Source organism: Microplitis demolitor, chromosome 1 (assembly GCF_026212275.2).
Source record: "Microplitis demolitor isolate Queensland-Clemson2020A chromosome 1, iyMicDemo2.1a, whole genome shotgun sequence".
In the NCBI taxonomy this organism is placed as follows: domain Eukaryota; kingdom Metazoa; phylum Arthropoda; class Insecta; order Hymenoptera; family Braconidae; genus Microplitis; species Microplitis demolitor.
Genome location: NC_068545.1, coordinates 20296492 through 20316535, shown reverse-complemented (window position 1 = coordinate 20316535; position 20044 = coordinate 20296492). Strand labels below are relative to the sequence as shown.

The following is a 20044-nucleotide window of genomic DNA, read 5'->3' as shown; positions in this document are numbered from 1 at the left end:
TATTTTTACAGATTAATGGATTGAAGTATCTTTGGATTATTATGTATTTTTCTAATTAAATCTGTAATAAAAAAAGCAAATAAATCTCTTTTGATAAACTACTGGCTTTAATAATTTATCTAGTTTAGAAAAGATCGGTAGCAAGATAAAAAAAGTTAATTGGGTATTTTTTATAATTTATTACAGTTATTACAAAATTTATTATTACTGTTTACTTAAAGGCATTCTCAGACAGTGCCCTTAATTAAGGAATTAATTCCCCCTTTTAAAATATTTAATGACCTTGAGCTGTTGTATTAAATTTTTTTTTAAATTAATTACAATTGTCATCAATTGAGAACTAAACGAATTTTATTAAATTTTAGCCTACAAAATTTGACATTTCGAATTATAAAATTGACATCAAAATTTTACTGAAATTTATTTACAAATTTCGTTCAACCAATTGATGACAAGTGTAAGTAATTTTTCAATTAAAGGCATTCTTAGAAAATACTCTCCACTTTTTCAAAATTTTAAATAACTGTCATTAGTGTATTAAAATTTTATTAATTAATTAAAAAAAACATTGAAGCATTACTTGAAAAAAGGAGAATTAAAAAAAAATTCTTACAGTTGTCATCAATTAGGAGTTAAATAAATTTTAGTAAAACTTCATGTCAATTTTATAATTCGAATTTTTTAATTTCGTAGACTAAAATTTATTTTCCAAATTTCGTTTGACTCCTAATTGATGACAACTGTAAGTAATTTTTTTAAAATTCTGTCTCTGCAAAATTGCAACCTCGTCTATTCTCCCGATTAATGTTGGAATTTTTTTTTGATTTATTAACAAAATTTTAATTAACTTATGGCAGTTAAAAGTCATTGAATATTTTAAAAAGTGAGGGTCACTGATTGAGAATCCCATTCATAACTTATCAAAATATCTTTAATCATACACTTATATATATTTACATCAGGTATAAAAAAATTAAATTATCAATAGAAAAAATAAATAAAAAAAAAATCAAAATGCATCCTTAGGTAGCATGGAAGAGCTGTAGGCGTTGATGAAGTTGATGATCGCGCGTTTCAATTCCCACCTGGTTTCTTCCAAAAATTTAAAGGCCCACTCTCTGTTCATGGTCGTGACATTTATCAGTTTCTCAACCATTTCATTTTTTTCCCTTGGACTCATGCTCGTCAGTTCATGAGTGTCTTCAGCCAGTCTTTTTTCAAAATTCGGTGAAATCGGACGTGTGATACTGGTGTCCACGTGGTACTGATCATTGACAATAACAAATTCATCATCCGGTTGTGCCATTAAAATAAAGGTTCGATTGAATGACAGGATTTGCCCACCAGAGTTAACTATCTTGAAGTGGCCATTCACGGTGACAGCAACAGTACCGCGACCGTCAAAAATAACGTCATAGTTAAATGACGTTCTATCATGAAGACAACGAGGGAGTCTTTTCAGTGCGCCGATTATTTCATCCGGTCCGAGATACAGCAAATCACGATTCCTTGTTAGATCTGACTGATTTGCCATATTTCTGTTGTCACTCATATACGCCCCGAGATTTTTCCTAGAAGTTCCCGAGTTTATGTTCAAAGTAAGTGAGAATAAAGCCCGCTTGTGATACAGACCCCGCAGGGTTGACTTGTCCATCTGGTCATGAATTATAAAAAAATGATACGCGAATTGTTTTACCAAATTCTCAACATTCCGATTAGGAAAATAGTTTTCAACAGTCGGTGGAATATTTTGATTTTCCAGGTCAATGCCATCAAGTTTCAGCAAATGGGGACAGTATTTTTTGACTGACTCAATGTACTGGGAAGCACTGGAATAATTTTCACAGAGCGGATTACCATCAAGCCAGAGCTCTGTTATCTCCAATGACCGTAGCGGGGTGAGAGTTTCAATGCCCATCAAACTGTTGTTCCTCAAATCAAGATTTTTTAATGACGACAAGATGGGACTTTCCAACGCAGCTAGACAGGCTAGGTCGTTGTTCTGGAGATTCAGGGATTCAAATGACGCAAGAGCGGTTTTGGTCAGTTTCAAAACATGACTGAAGGTACGCGTTTGTGACAGTGGACAGTAGACATGTTTGGCGATGTCTTCATGACGGTGGAAATTTTTTAAATTCAAACTTTTCTTCGCGGCATCGTACCTTTTGGTCAAGGATGCTATCAGCAGCGGCTGAATCGCTACTTTCAGGTCCTGTATTGATGCAAACGCGAGTGTTATCACGAGAATCAGTGGATCGCTGTTGGGAATCTTGATAATCAAATTATTTTTGCATAATTTCTCGATTGCTGGACCGCAGTTTCGTGCAATGAAACAGGTGTCGTCTACGCCTATTGACTGATAACGCACAGGTATCAGGTCAGCTGGTTCGACTGCGGTAAGAATGGACTTTAGTACAAATTCTTTGTCATATTTACTTCCATGGAGAATTTTTATTCTGTGCCAGGCGTCATTGCGGGCCATCAGTGTGCGTTCTTTGAACATCCCATCGTTTTTTATCAATTTCAGTGCTGATGATACGTCCAATTGGACCGGTGTCAAAGGTATGTTGCTTTGCATTGTTTTATTAATTAATTATATTAGCTAATTACCATCAATACAAATTTTTTTTTAGTCTTCTTGAACAATAATATTTTGAGTCTTATAATTTTTGTAAACACTGTCTACTCTTAAGGTTATTTAAAATCAAAATAACACAATTAATAATAACAACAACAAGTTTGTAAAAATATAAATTAGTGTAAAATATTATTAAGAGATGGCAGTACTTACAGAAAATTAGTTTATCAACATTTGAATTACCGCGCGCGAACAAAAAGTTCTTGTGATGCAATCATTTACTATAATATCAACTGTCACTTTTTGGTCATGAAATTTCTGGGATTTGTTTACAGATATCGCTTCAATGCTCAATTTATTGTGACTTAACACCAAAAAAGCAAACAGTTTTTTAAAAGTTTGTTTACCATTTTAAAAAAAAAACCAGTCAGCTCTAAAAATTGATTAAAAATTTTGTTCACATCTGAATGATGTAAAGTAGACGTTTAAACTTTTTGGCTCCCTGCAGAAAAAAAATTTTTGACTTTTTGTTAAACAAGCTAACAATTGGTTACATGAAATTAAATTGTCGACCAATTCAAAAAGTTTTTTCTGTCACTTTGGTCATCTAGTTGTCAAATTACAAATTTGACTTGATTTTTAAGATAAGCTCTTTTTTCTTATCACTTGACATGAAATTTGAACAACAGGTACTTCAAAAAAAGTATATCTAATTTACATGACTATAAAAAATTTACTACAAATTTTTCAACTGAACTTTTGGCTAAAGATCTCTCATTGCAGAAAATTTTTGAACTCACTTCTTGGAGCTTATACTCAATTTGACTGCGGATTGAGCTCAAATAGTTATCCGAGTTAATCACATGCTTTTTTGATGTCAATTATTATTTATGTCTTTCTGGCATCTAGAAACGTGATATTTATTTATTTATATATAAAATTCAAAAATATTTTATTAACGACACATAAATATTTGGTTATATTCTGTTCTGTTCTATCTTTAGATAAAAGTATGTCGCAAAATTGAATAAATAAATCAATAAGTAATTATTGCAATAAAATAAAAATTTTCAACAGACTTTTATTATTTGATTCAAAAAAACTATCAACGACCAGCCTAAAAATGAATACAATTAAAAAATTGATCAAACATAAATTTAAAATTCACCAGTAACTCGATTTTCTTAATAATTTTTTTTTTATTTATTTTACATACATGACTATTATAAATAATATAGTATAAGTATGTGAATATGGGTATAAGTATTTGGAGATAAGTATCCAATTTTCAGAATACCGCGTTGAAAGAGTATGTATATATACATATATATTTATATATTGGTTTGGTTGTTTGAGACGAAAAAGTATAGAAGAGTATATACGATAACTACTATTACGGCGATTCAATAATAAATTGTAGAACGGGGATGTATACGTGTAGCTGCATTATGCGCAGGTAATCACAGTAATAATCTGTTTTTTTTTTTTAAGTTACGTATAGTAATATAAGTATGTACGATGTTTGTAGGTTGTAGGTAGTGCAGTAACATAACGAGTGAGCTGTAATCGGTACGCCAACAACGAGGTACACGATGACGATGAGCAACGAGCTTGTACAAGTTTTAGATATAGACTGGTATGGGGAAGAATAGTTAAATTGCTAAACTTTACACTCATGTACATAAACTTTTATGTTAAAGATTTATGTAGATGTAAAAGAGAAGACGAGACGATAATCAAGACCTCAAGGGCTTCTGATGTCTATAGAACAAGTGCTCCGGGCATATGCGAAAATCACTGATCACTGCTCTGCATTTATGTGATTATTAGACTAATTCTGAGTTATTCTGCGTTTTGATATTTTACTAAATTACTGTTTTTATTCTTAACAAGACTTATTTTTTTATTCTATTAATAGAATATGAAATAGCTTTTTTTTTTTGTAATTTAAATTATTTTATTCCAAGTTGTCATTTTACCAAATTTTTGAATTTTTTTGGTAAAAATTTTAAAGCAGGCATCCGTTTTTGGAACTCTTGTATAAAATCTTCTTGTAGTTTTGTATAAATTTAATCTGTGATTGAAGAAGTTGATAAAAATGACAATTTTTGGTATTAGTCATAAGATTTAAGAAGTGAAAAAGTATAAAAAATATCTACGATGATAATTTGAAACCTAGAAGCTTTCATTAATTTTGGAACCCATCTAATACTTGTAAGTATGTAAAAATTATTTTTTTATTATTAAATTCGTCGATTTAGTCGACTTGTTAAAGAAAACAATAAAGTCATCAAAATTTTTTACAATCCAAAATAGGTGTAGTCTAATTTCGGAGTGTAATTTATTAAATAAATAAATAAGGAAAATAAGAATCAGCGGGAAATATGGACGAATTTGAAACCACTGGGTAAATTTTACTTATCTTTTTACAATATGTACAGTATAAAATCCAAAGATCTGAGTAATAAAAAAATTTAATCACAGATTCTGGTTTAAAACAAAAGCGCGAATGTGAAGGGTCAATTTTTTTGCTGAAGAATATTGTTAACAGTTCGTATAAAAGACCTCTTGATATGATAGTGTTGGTTATAAGAAATAAATGTGTATGCTGAGAGTATCCGTTAAGCCAACAACAACTAATTCGATAACTGGTGAAAATAATAACCTGGAGATTCGCCGACGTTGGTGCGGTTGTTTGGTGCGAGAGCGTGCGCCTGGTTGCACTTGTCTACCGGGTGGTCTTCTCAAAACCGGATTTACTGCATCAAGAGCAAATCTTAATAATAAAATGATTAACAAATAAATAAAAAATTAATCAGGACGGAAACTCATAGGGCGGTAATTATAAACTAACTATCGATATTACTTTTGAATTTAAATAAAATAAAGTAAGAGAGCTGATGTTACATAAATAAATAAGAGGGTGTTTATTTTCAGTAGCCACAGAAAACGTGTAATGTATGTTGCTTATAAAGTACTTAATGAGCATTGGCTACTGGCTATACTGGCGTGTAGACTGGGTCTCAAGTACGCGGAATGACACTTATTAAAAAGTTTAAACTGCGCATCGATCTTTTATGTACCCACAGCATGCTAGTGTTTTATATGTATATATATTTATATACTTGGTAAATACATGTGTCTTTATATTATATACTCATGCAGAAATATATATGCAATGGTATCTTCTCGATTATATGCCGGCGACAAAGACACATGGACATTTATCACACACTTATACAGACTCAGTATTATCTTGGCGTGTTGAGCGTCGACGTGAAATACGAAACAGTTTAATAAGCACAAGCAGTAGTCAACTACCCATACCATTCCGAGAGAGTTTATATTCGAACGATACAAGATACTGTGAGTAGCATCAATCACGGAAGACAGAAGGCATCATTATGAAACGACCGGTAATTTTGAGAGTCCTCTTGCTCATATCGCTGTACTCTCCAAGGATTAATGTAAGATCCCACGAAGAGTTTACAGGACCCTTATTCACTCATTTTGTGATATTAATCTTCGGATATATATACATACATACATACGCTTCGGAATATCGCAAGCTTTAAATGTTTAACTTTACAATCATACCAACAACTAGATGTTCATCTTCAGTCATTAAAAAAAAATAAATTTACAGTTTCGAATCATTCATTAATCCTAATTTGTTATTTTTCATATCGTCAATCAAATAGTTATTTCATTTAGGCAGAGTATTTATTTTTTAATATCAAATAAAATTAAAAAAAAAAATTTAATACATTTTTAAAAAGAAATTTTTTTTTGTCAATTGAAATCGCAATAAATTTAAATTTTGAAGAATTGAAATAAAAATTTTTTAATTACTAAATAAATATTTTTAAATTATATTTAATTTAAAATATGAATGAAAACTTGAAAAAAAAACTCTGTATGTGGAGTAATTTTTTTTAAACTCCAAGAGTGAATTCGGGTTGAAATAAAATTTGTAATCACCCCGAATATTTTACACTGAATAATTGATTTTCATTAATTAATTGTAAATATTAAAATATTTAAAGTATAATTAATTTAAAATTTCAAATATCAACAATTATAAAGTGTAAAATCATTGAAAGTAAAATGTATGTACGTGGGAGTATTATAATTGGCTTTAGTAGCAGCAAAGACTAATCAAACCTTCGTCCGGTAGTTGCGTGTGAAAAATACGTTAATTCGTTATAAGCTCACGCGTAAGAGAGCATTGTGTAGAGTATAATGTAATATGTGTTGTTTGTATCGTAGTGGCACACAGGGTAGTTTGCATGACCGTGCAAATAAATAAAACCCAGCATAGTGTACAAGCTTACCCGTAGCCTCGTCTCGCCGTATTTTATATTTTATCCACCGCAAATGATTGATTGCCCTCGCAACACAACACAGAATATATATACTGTACAACGTAAAAGAAGATATGATCTCGCGAAATGCCGCAGCTCCGCTCTACTTGTCATTTCGCGCATTGTTTATTATTGTCCAGTGTTTTTTATCACGATACACGTTAAAGAATGATGGAACTGAAAAAAATAAAACCAAATAATTATTAAATAAAATAAAAATGTTAGGTAAAAAAAACACGAGTGACAACTCAATAAATAGATCCCGTTTTTCTGGGCATCCTGTCTCTCTACGGCCTACGCACTCAGCAATTAATTGCAACTCTTCATTACTTGTCTGCTATTATAACTAATTATTATTTTTTTTTATTTTAATTTGCTTATTTAATGTATATTTATATTGACGGTAACATTGTTATCACGCCGGATGACGAGGTTGTGAAGGATCTATTGATCTGGATGTTAACTCGAACTGGAGTACATCGAAGAATGCTTCGAAGATAGTAATTACAGAAGCGGGACTGTAAAAAGAGATAAAAAGTATTAAAAAGAGAGAATCAGAGGGAGAGAGAGAGTGGAAAAAAGTAAAGAACTAAAGCTCTCTTCGGCAGACCTTCGAGGCACGATCCACGATAAGTATAGTTGTTTCAGGATCGCGTCGATGCCTCTACTCCCGCTATCTCATTTTATTGGTACTGGTTAGTGAAAAAAAAAAAATAATAAATAAATAATAAAATAAAATATCCAGTAAATACATTGTGTACGTATGAAAGGCATTTCAGTATCAGCTCGTTTTAAAATGTAAAAATAAATAATTATTAAATTATATTATGTGCTAATTTAAAAATTATTTTTTTTATCTATATATATATATATATATATATATATAAATATTTCGTGCAGTAGGTGAGTAAAGTACACACATCAATTGAGTACCTCAACAAGTTACGCTCAATTTCCCGTACGAGCTCACAGTTATCCAATTATTGGCTCTACACTATAATAGTAATCACTAAAATTCCGCATTGACTAAGAACTATCATTTTTGTATGCAATTTATAATATATGTTGTATTGAACCGTATGTGATTGCATATACAAAAAAAAAAAGATTTCTTGGCGTAGGAAAAATTTTGTATTATAAAATGAAAACGAAAATTTTCTTAGGACTAGAAAAAATTTTTTTTGACTAGAAATTTTTCGCGCGAAAAAAATCCTTTTCTTCTGTGTACTCTACTACTTATTTTTAAAAAATTATTTTGAAAATTTAATGAATTTTTTTAAAATGGAGTAAGACAAAATTAAAAAAAATTTTTGAATTTCAAATATTCAGTGAATAGAGAAAATTTTAAAAATAAATTTAAATTTATCTATAGAGGAAGGAAAATTATATAGTATGCACTAGTTCATACCCTTCCACAAGTATTGACATCTTGATAAAATGTCCGGCCACTTCCTAGCCCGCATGTTACTCTGGGCTATCGACTAGTGCGAATCAATGACAAATCTAGTAGTATGAAATTCCGCCGCGGCTGCCACTAAAACCACACCAGCAACTCGCGGTTTAATTTAATTTTTTAACTGCAACCAATTACCATTTCCAGCGACGTTATTTATCACTGGTACCTTAATTGATGAAAAAAAGGGTAAAAATAAGTAAGTAAATTAAAATAAAAAAAAAATGATTATCGAAAGCGTGAAGAAACAACACGCCTCCCGCCTTCTCTGCAGCTAAAACGCACTCTTATATATTTTAAAACTTTTTATATATCTATACTCTTACTCTTACTCTTATTCTCTTCTTGATCGTAACTCGAGGCGAATTCTAGTTAAGGCGTAGATTTATTGGCAAGCTTCGATAACTGCTCGTGCATTACTCCGCCCACATTGAAGAGCTCGGAATAACGCTGACTGTATACCGCGAGCAAATTTCAATGCTGAATCCGCGAGAGTTAACTGCTTTTAAACTACTTTACTTGGGTCATCATCGGTAATCAAATGACGGCCAGCAATATATATAAGTATAAATATATAAATATATAAATAAATTTTTCTCTATCCACTGTGGCCTTACAAATACACATCAGCAACCAGCCAACAGCTACAACAGCTCGCTCGTCCCTCAAGCAGATTTTTGATGATAATCATAATCACAATCACGATCATGATCAAGATCAATTGATCATATTATTATATTAGAAAGATCAAGATATGTCTCCTCCAACTAAGCGTATCATTGATGTCAGACTTCCGTGTTGATCTGAAGCGTGAAGAAAAAAATTACTAAAAAAAAAAATAATAAAAAATAAACCTTCACCTCAGCAGAGAGCAGACAAGAGGCTTTTATTTTTGGTACCTTGTCGGATTTACGGGTTTGATTACCGTCGTGAATGTGCGGCCAATGTATTTTATATGGGTAAGTCGTGATCTTCCACGCCTCTCGTTCTCGCGCCCTCAAACATTTTCCCCCTGCATTCTCTCCCACTCGTCTTCACCTTTTCTCCTCGGCACCTTCTTATTCCTCTTCTTTTTATTATTTTTCCTCTTATTGTTATTATTATTATTATTATTATTATTATTATTATTATTATCATTATTTTTTTTCTTCTATTTCTTTCTTATCCTGACTCTGTATAAAGTTATCGCACTCGCCGTTGGTAAGTGTCTATTGTCTGGGTCGCCTGCTCCAATGCCACAAAGAAACCACTGTCAGGAAGTAACTCGGAAAAATTTATAATTTATGTGTAAAGACATGCTAATTTTTTTTTTTCATAAATTTTAAATATACAAAATACTTGGAGGATTTTAATTTAAATTTACTCACTTAATCTTGTTGATGTTCTGATAAATATATATTTTTCTCTATCTCATATTGATCATCAATTACACGTATGATAATTATATTAAGAAATAAAAGTAAAAAGTATATTTGTAAGTGTCAAATTTATCAGCAGATGTTGAGATAATTCTTGGTCAGGTAAACGGCTGAAAAAAAATAATAAACAGTTATGAGGATGAATGTAAATATTGTATTTAGTGAATGTGAATAAGAGAGCGCTTAGAATGGGAAACGTTGGTACGGCGATCGATAGGTAATTCGTTTACACTATCACATATTAGCTGTGCGAGCTCAGCACAGGTACGAGATTGAGAATGGTGAGAAGATGAGAAGCGTCGCGGGAGGTCGCGTTCTTTCCTCTTCTACTCAGATACGATTGATGGACCCTCGTACGTGTATTCGTATTCTGACGTGAGTTTACTCTACGTTGTCGGCATTACCAATAGTTTTAAATGCTGGCTCTCTTACAACCTCTCCCTTTATAATCACAGCTCGTTAGTGTTTCATTCACTATTTGTATATATGTATATATATATTTATAATATATTATTAACATCTATCGACATCTTCAATGTCATGCCCTACTTATTTCGTTTGATCTATCCCATGACGTCTGACGCAGCAAATAATTTTGACATTTTTAAATTATTCAATTTTTTACTAATCAAAAAAAAAAAAAAAATACTCGAGACTGAATTGATTGAAGAATTTATTTAGTCTCGAAAATATAAACGAATGCAAGTTGAATTAAATCAGCTACAGACTCCAGGTGATTCGGTCTCTTTCGAAGATGATACCAAAACTCGTTTACTAAAAATAAAAACAAGTCTCAATTAAATAAAACAGTGAATGATAAAAAATAAAAAAGAACATTAAAAAATCGATAAGACAAAAAATAAGATAAACTTTTTTTTTTGTTTTTTCTATTTAACGATGTACGGAAAGGAGAGACAGCTTTGGGCAGGAGCACCCATAGCACGTTGACTATAAACTCAACTCGAATACTTTTCTCAGCATCTGAGGTTGAGTTAACGTGAGTCTGAAGCAGGTAGTCAGGATTTGGTATCAAAAACACATCGTGTCCTACATGGTTCTCGTCTGATAAGATTATTAAACTCGTCTCAACATTCGTAGAATATCTCGTTTGCGATGAGAGAGTGTGGTTTGAGTAGGTATCGACCAAATTGTCAAGCAAATTTCGTAGAATTCTTTTCCCAATTTAAACTATTATCGTTTAATCTTTTAAATGTCTTTCAGGCACTTCCTCCCTCATCTTTAATCATTTTATACCTCGTTCTTTCTCTCTCTTTTGCTCTCTCGCTTGCCAACCCGTAGATGAATATCTTTGTCTTACATTTGCCTGGTCTCATTCGCTTGTTCGGTTGTTCCTGCGATTTAGCCAACTGGACAGAGTCCCACCAGACCCACCCTATACACGCTCACGAACGAGACGACCGCACGGTACGGTCGTGTTCTCAGTTCCTGGAATCACTAATTAGTGTCCCTCCTGTTTTATTCCCTGCCGGTTCAGTTTAAAAATCGTGTGCCGTGGCGAGCGAGTCTCCTGGACGTAGTGTACGTTGGGGTGGACCCTTAGCTCTCTCTCACCATCAGCCAGCAGGTCCTCTCGGCATACAAACGTCCTCGTGTAAACAGCCAGTTCTCCAGAGCTTTTTGTTATTCATTTAAAGATTTGCCTCTGAGCCCAAGTCTTCTTCTTTCTTCACAGTCTTCGTGAGTAGAAACTCAGGAGACAGGTCGACGCCTGCAAGATGACGATCTTACATTTCTTCTGGCATTCGCGCTGGCTCTCATCCTCGCCGAGTCTCGCCATCTCGCAAAAACTAAAAGAAAAAAAAAAATCACGCTGACACCCCAATCGGCGACGATTTACTTCTCAGTAATGACGAATCGTTTCCTGGATCTATAGTTGTCACCTCGCGAGTCGTAAAACCCAAAGATGTGACTATAAAATACCTGAACTACTGTCACATTTTTTTATTGCTATTATTATTATTATTATTTTAAGAAATTCTTTATTTTACGAGGTCCTTTTTCTGCATTAAACATTTTTATGGGGCTCGCGTTGGCAGGGTGGAGATAAGCCGGCTAGTTTACTGTTGACTTTCCTCGACGACAGGTTCAAGGCATGGATTACTATTACTAGCCGGTCGTATAAGAGCCAAAGACGAGAAGGAAGAGGAAGAGGAAGACGGGGACGAGGACGATAAAGCGGTATTGACCTAAGCTAGCAAGAGACCTACAACTGCTTGCTGATTATTGGTCACTGGTCACTGGTTACTCTTATTCTTCTCTGTCTGCTTGTGGATCGGAGCGATGTCTTTTCACAAGAGATCGTCCCAAGTGACAGTAGCGGAATGCTGTCCGTCGTTGAATCGTTGCTTTTCTGCGGCACACTGTGTGTTCAACTGAAGAATAAAGTATAAACGTGACTGCCGCGCGATAGCGGCCCCTCGCAATTTGCGTCAAATGGCGTCGCGGTACACTGCAAGCGGTACTGATGTCAAGAGCACGTACTGAGTCACCTAACTGCTTTGCTCTAGAGTTGGCTCTATAAGCCTAAACCCGTCTAACTGTGCAATATATAAGGAATCATCAATTCCCACATGTCATTGTCGTCAATCCAATTATAGAGATGAGTATACTGTATATTTATTTATCAATATCACAAGTATCATCATCACACTTGATGGATAAATCAATTTATAATAAATATATTTCATCATTTTACTTTTTAAATTTATAAATGTATACTGTTGTTGTTATTGTTATTATTATTATTATTATTATTATAAATGTTTATACAATGGAGTACATTTGGTGATTGGGGTAAATTACTTGAGACATTGAATGGACAATTTTGTGGCAATCACCCGTGAACGGTGGTCTAACGAGGAGCGAGTGGTTTCTGGGGAGACAACGAACAACATTTATGTACAGAAGAAAGAGGATGATAATAAGAGGGAAAGAGAAAAAGAGAGGGAGAGAGAGAGTCGGATCGACTGCTGTGGTGCTGGGCTCGGGTTGTATTCACTGCAAATGGAGGAATAAAAAGATGAAAGGCTGAATAAAAAGAATATCGACGCGAGTGAGCTGAAGCTTGGTCAGCGGTGTGTGTTGTGTTGGCCAAAAGGATCGCACTGCACACACAATGCGGCTGGAGGATACGTAGGCCCAGGGAGTGGACGACGCTCTTCTGCTGATGCTGCTGCTGCTGAGTTCTGCAGAGCTTGGGGCCAACAGATAGCAGTTTTTTTGTCCAATTGAATTGAATGTAAAACACGGCTTTACATCAATCTGAGCCGCGAGGCTGAGTGACCAGAGTGATTTAAGTATCGGTGGTTCTCCACCGTCGTAGTCTTTAGAGCTTTCGTACAAACACGTGCGTTAAATGCGTATAGATATATTATATAAAGACTGCCTACTCTCTGTGTAGTCTTGTTTTTTTTTTAAGAGCAGAATAAGCGCGAGAGAGTAAAAGACCAAGTGGATGGCTTCGCTGGGAGTCGACAGTCGCTCCTTTGAGTCTTGGCCAGAGCTAAATTTTTTTTGTTTTTTTATTGCAGCAATACAATCTATTATTCGACTTGACAATACCAAATACTCATGTGATTTCTTTTGTTCTTAAATCTGGTCCACGGATTGATTTTTGAGGAATAAACCATCGGGTAAGTTAGTAAGTAGACAACAGTTCAGTTGCGAAGAAGCCCAGGCTCGGGTTTTGGTTTTTAAATGTAGAATTAAATACACAAGCAGTGCTGTTTGATCGAGTTTGTGTATATTTAGCTGGTGGATGGATGCTGGATACTGGGAGAGATGTTTTTAGTGAGACGGACGAGACACTCGGAGCCGCGAAGGAACAAACTGCGAGTCGAGTGAGGGACCAGACCTCAGGGAGCCAGGGACCGCATCTGGAACGTTTTATAATAATTGGTTATGTATTAGTGTCCAGGGCGGAGTGGCTGTCGGCACCAGATTTGCCGCTATGATGGATTTTTTGTTGGTGTGCCAAAGGCGAAACGTTTTGCTCTAAGGGTACCCACTGATGATACCCGCGGCGGCACGGATGCCAACGCCGGTGGCTTTAACGTCCGCCAATTGATGGACTTAGTCACCGCCTTTTTGTCTACTACTGATCGTCCTCAATGCTCCTGTCCGCCGGTGTGTAGCTAAATTGCCGGACTTGTGGAGCCATTACCAACTAGGGAATGCACATCAGAGGACTTGAGCATTTCAACTAAATAAATTTCATTGCTTTTATGTGTATCGACATCAAAATTTCCAGTTCCTTATGGCCAATTTTATTCTGCTATCATACTTACTACGTACTCTCACCTGCGATAAATAACCGCAAAAGCATGCGTTGCTGTGGTATAGCTAGCTGCTTAAATATTTGGATGAGTATTCCGCGGGCTATTGTTTCCCATGCGTTCTTTCCGGGACGCCCTGAACCTGGGACCTATGGGTTTTACGCTCTCAGCGTATGTTCCAACAGTGACAAACTCAACGGTCGAACAACATTCTCTCCTTCGCGCCGTTTCTTTTTTCATCTCGCTCGGCCAAGTGGCTCTTGTTCTCTCGACCGAGTAGTCGCTTGGGAGCATCCTTTTGTCTTGCTGTGGGTCCACCTTCATTTTTTATTTATTCGTTAACTTTTTATTATTTTTTTTTTTTTCCATCCACTTCTCCTGAGTATTTTTGAGAGCTTGCCAATGGTCTTGAAGTTCTCTGAAGAGAAGAGAAGAACTATGCAGAGACAAATCTGACCTGCCTAAACCCTTAGGTCAAGCTGTGGGGATTTTTGTTATCTCGAGCTCTGTGTTCTGACATAATTAATTAATCGAGGCCAGTGAGACACGAAAGAAGGTTAATCAAGTCGCCTGCAGTCTCCAGAGTGTCTGGACGCAATCCAGGTGTGGCTGTGTCCCTGTATTTTATATACACGTACAAGTATTACACTTACTGGAGAAGTATCTGGCTGTCCTGGGAATTCTTAAGCGACAGAGACTTATACATATATGTATACATATAAACGAGTTGAGAGATGAGTGTATAGTGCAAAGCAAGTGTTGGTAGACTGGTAAGGTGAAGGTATACACCAAGTTACCCACTGGCCAGGTATCTAACCGTTGTCTTAAGACTGCCATATATTACATCTCATGGCTCCGCAAGTTCCTCTCTTCTCACCCTCTGGTCACTGCTCACGTCGATATGTGTCCTCGTCTTGCTCATGTCCGAGTTGTGCTGTCCAGTGTTCCTACTCGATACGACTACTCGAAGGAAGCCTTCTGCGAGAGAAGATCCCACAGGCCCCGTGTCGTCGCAGGCATTCCTCGAGCTGATTTTATTTGTAGGATGTCAACCAGTTAGAGCAGTGGCTACAGGAGGCCTCGAGTGAGAGGACTCATGAGTCTCTCCAGGCTCTACACAAGAGGGACACACTGATGGTAAATGCCAGAGTATACTCTTCTCTTATTTCTTTTGCTTTCTCTTTCTCTCTTATATTTGTTTTGTTTTTAGTGTAGAAAGACAGCAAACGCTGTTTGTTGATTCTCGATGTAGTGGAGCAGAAAGAGACAATAAAGAACAAACAAGTAAAAGAGGAACCACCAGCAGAAGCTTAAGAGTGTGGGGATCAGGACCCAAAACCAGCCGAGACCCGGACGCTCGACAGCGTCCAATGGCAATTAATTCCCCTCTAGATTTATCGTGTCTAAACTGCGATGAGGGACCCCCGTCGAATTCTATTACTACCCTGGAATTATTTTTCAAGCCATTTTCACGTGTAAAGACCACCGTGACAATTTGCGGCACTTATTTATTTTTAATCGTTACACAAAATAAATTTTTTTTTTTCATATTTTGTCAAGTACTTTAGATCTAAGTATGTTCAGTTCGATAAATACGTACTTACATTCCATAAATCGTAATATTATTATCGTATTTTTTAATCCAATACTTGAATGCACCGGAAACCCATAAAGTATAGATACATATTTTATAAAATCCTTATTATTATTATAATATTTTTAAAAATAATGTGCCGAAAAAAATTGGAGCGATAGCTCATCTGCCAGCTGGTCACGCTCTAAACGAGCAGCGACAACAATAAACGGGAATTATTATTGGCCAGTTGATCTCTGGTTAACAGACTAAGGAGTATAACCAATATGATAAAATAAAATAGGCTTTAGGCACACACATTATAATGGCCGCTGTTTCGTCGTGAGTTTAAACGTCACGATAGGTTTACAGAGCTCTACTCTAGTAGCTCGGTGGAGATCGGTTAGGTGGATGGGTGTACCATAGTGTGGTAGTAGCCAAGACTACCCGCTGGGTATCCCAACACTATCGCCCCTGGATCAGCCACGGATTTCAGAAGCTACCAACTTATATATCCAAGTGTTTATATGTTTATGCTTATGTGTGCCGAGTCTTTACCGACCCCCTGGTGATATCGCGCGCGCGTACATTATTTGCTTATACAGCGAATGTTAAAAAAATTTGCTTTTTAAATTAAACCCGAGACTGATTCGCATCCGAGGACTTAAATGTCACTGCTTTCACTCACAATCAGCGTAACAGATATTTCATTTTATTTTAAGTGCATTGGTACTTACTGAGTACTGAAAATAAAAAGATATGAGTAAAAGCATTTAGCCGATTGTCTATATTTAATATTACAGTACACGTATTTGGTCTTATCTGTAGGGTAAATATTTATTTATATTTTTATTCAATGGGTTTGTGATGCGGCGCGTTTTAAAATATATCGCGAGACGCACTTACACTCTAATATACAATATATAGTGTGTAGTATCGCTCGTGAGAGATGCCGCTGAGCATTTATCATACAGAAAACAATAGCAACTGGCAAAACACGTGCTTCGCGCGGCTACAGAGACACATTTGTGGAGTAAGAGAACGAGGAAAGGCTAGAGGGAGAGGGAGAGGATGAGGGTGAGGGTGAGGGAGTGGATCCATATACATAATATGTATGCTGGCGGTTGGATGCACACCAAAAAGATTTAGCAAAATAAAAAATAAAATAAGAGTAACTGAGTAGAGCCAGCAGTCGAGAGCGAGAGCAAGAGGGATGTTAAGATGAAGGCGGATGAATGCGCGGCTCCTTCATTTGTTAAAACAATATAACAATTTATTTTTGTCACATTGGAACGTCTCGGAGATCGTGCTGGACATATTTATTTTATTTTTTTTTGTCCCCATTCAGACTCCATTATATATTGCAATATACGTCGTATTGCTGTATACATTTTAAATGAAACTAATTTTTTTCCTCAATTGATAATTTATTTTTATATTTTATATATATGGAACAATAAAAACTAGAGGGTGTGTTTAAATAGCCAATATTAATCGATAGGGTTTGAAATATTACAGTGAAGAGAAAATATATGTAAATATATAGCGTAGAATCGAGTGTCGAGAACGCGAGACAGTCGACACGTGCAAGCGAGAGAGTTTTTGGTATATCGAGTTAGGATCGAATATTCTGAAATGGTTGTTGTTATGTCGTTTCTGGCTGGCCGGCTGGTTCGCTCCTTTGGATGCTGATACCAGGAGTAAGTGAGACAGTCAGCAAAAACATAAAAGAATAATATGTAGATAAAAAAATAAATAAAAGAATGAATAAGGCGTAGGGGGAGCGCGAGAGTGTGTGTAGTTCGAGGATAGATTCGCGGTTAAGAGAAGAACGACATCTCAGGAAAGAGAAGCCGTTGGTCCACGGCGTTCTCTCCTCACATGCGGCATGGCATCGAGCCGGTCCTGCCGAAGCCACGACCATAAGTTAGGTGCCACCGTCCTGGTCCCGCGGACCCGATGAAAAATACCCGCGGCTGTGCATTATTTACATATTTATGCATTAAACGCCCGGGCCCGCGCCATTTCGATACGTGGGATATTCTCCGGTTGCCGTTTCGGTCGTTGGTGTGTACAATACACCCATCGCGTTTGTATTCTGCTGAAAATATGTATATATATAATATACAAGTCGTAAGGTAACATATCGTAAAACTTAAACATTCACAAGACACTACAAACTCTACCTCTACATCAAGTGTGTATACTATGTCCTCCACACGTTTCTTCTTATTCGTGCTTCCAACATCGCGATTTCGCGTTATTATTTTGCATACATTTATACGTACTCTCCTGCCAGCATCTATATACAATATACTACTCGTCTCTTCTCTTCTCTTTTCTCAGTACAGATACTGTTTAATTTTTTTTATTATTTATTTTATTTTTATTATTTACTTATTTATTTATACTTATTTTATCTTTTATTACTTTAAAGAATGGGTAATCGTTTCACGCATTGTAACACACCACATTTATATGTATCTGTTAAATAAATATTTATGTGCAGTAATGAGATATTATCCTGCATATAATACAGGTGGTTAAAAATGTAAATACTTAAATTTTAAATATGTCTACTGGTTACTTATTAAAAAAATATTTTTTTTTAATATTACTTAATTAATATTTCACGTCTTAATGTGTTATGTTAAATATATATATATATATAAATATATATATTATTTTTTGGGTTACTGGTTGGCTGACGTTTAATAATTTTTAGATTTTTTTAAAAATTACAAGTTATGAGAAAAAAAATATTAAAAAAAATTGCATCTATAGTTTTTTTAATCTTCTACATGTGCATTTTTTAGTTCCTCTTTTTTTTGTAGTTGACTTGTTGAAAAAAAAAAATCAAAAAATTACTAACTGTCTTATTCATTATTTTTTACGATCCTGAACTTAGTGGGCAATTAAAAATTTTTGAATTTTTTTCCAATTACGAAAAAAAAAAAATCTAAAAATTTGCACATGTAGAAAATTAAAAAAACTGTACGTGCAATTTTTTGAAATAATTTTTTTTTTATAATTTACTGTTTAAGAAAAAAATGAGAAAATCATTAGACGTCGACTAGACATGGTCCTGAAGTAAGAAGACAGTTAATAATTTTCGGATTTTTTTTTTCAACGAATTGATTACAAAAAAAAAAAAACTAAAAATATGCATGTGTAGAAAATTTAAAAAACTACAGATGTAATTTTTTCAAATATTTTTTTTTTATAATTTATTGTTTAAAAAGAAATCAAAAAATTATTAGACGTTGGCTAACTTTAGTATCACTTATTTGTTACTGAATAGATGGTAAATAATATATAGAAATGTATATATGTGTAATTAAAAAAATAAAAAATTATAAATAATTTGTGTATTAAATTCATTGTCGTTAATTGAGCCCGATGGATTGTGTACACATAATCACGTGTATGTAACAACAAGCAGAAAACCAGAGGATAAGTTTCGACGTTGTAACGCGATAGGTGACCGGACTGCAAGGAGTGTCTTATTAAATTACTGAGATCTGCATGCACGCTGAGTACATATAGATGCACAAAATTACTTGGTAGGTATATGTATATATATGAAGTTTTAAAACACGTGTTGAGAGTCCAAATCAAAGGATGAGATGGTGTGTAATTTCATTATATTACTTATGGTGTAGATTAATAAATAAAAGGTCAAAATTAATTATACCTCAGGCATAAGATAAAAGTTAAGTGTCCTCGTATTTAGTGAACGCACGTAATAGGCAAGATAGTCTTATGCTCATGGATATTGTATTTCTAATATATACGTATGTGTTTAATTAATTTTCTTCCTTTGTTTGTATAGTAAATATTGAATATATTTTATATAAAATTGTTTAATATCTTGTTAAATTATAATCTTATAATCTTGTATCATAATCGCGATTACTATCATAACTAATTTAACGTAATATCTAATCGTTTTGAGCGTGAAAATATTTGTAACTGTCAAAATGTCCCTGATAAGACACATAGTTGAACTTTCATCATCGGTATTTATAATAGTAATTTATAAACAAGTTGTTGTGAGTTTTATCTACTGATGAATATATGATAATTTTTTTTCTACTCATTAAAAATGAAAAGGGAACTTGTTGTATTAAATACAGGCCAAGGGAAATAAAACAGAAGCTCGAAAATTTTTAATTAAAATGTTTTTGGTTTAAAAAAATTCTTTTTTTTATTCATAGACTATTTTCTATATCAACATGATTTTTATGAATTATATAAATTTACAAATGTCGTTCTTCCAACCACTATACTGTAGTAAAATATTGTAGTAGTGGGTACAATATGTACACTGTGAAAAATTTCCAATAAATTTTACTATGGGTGC

At 34.4% G+C, this 20044-nt stretch overlaps 1 protein-coding gene across 1 annotated transcript; it reads right to left on the bottom strand.

The window, feature by feature from the left end:
* Window positions 1–83: 83 nt before the first annotated feature.
* Window positions 84–2732, bottom strand: LOC103571260 (nuclear RNA export factor 2). Its single transcript, XM_008549366.2, has one exon. It carries the CDS (start codon window positions 2576–2578, stop codon window positions 1010–1012), a length of 1569 nt encoding a protein of 522 aa, XP_008547588.1. The 5' UTR covers window positions 2579–2732; the 3' UTR covers window positions 84–1009.
* Between the last annotated feature and the right edge of the window lie 17312 nt (window positions 2733–20044).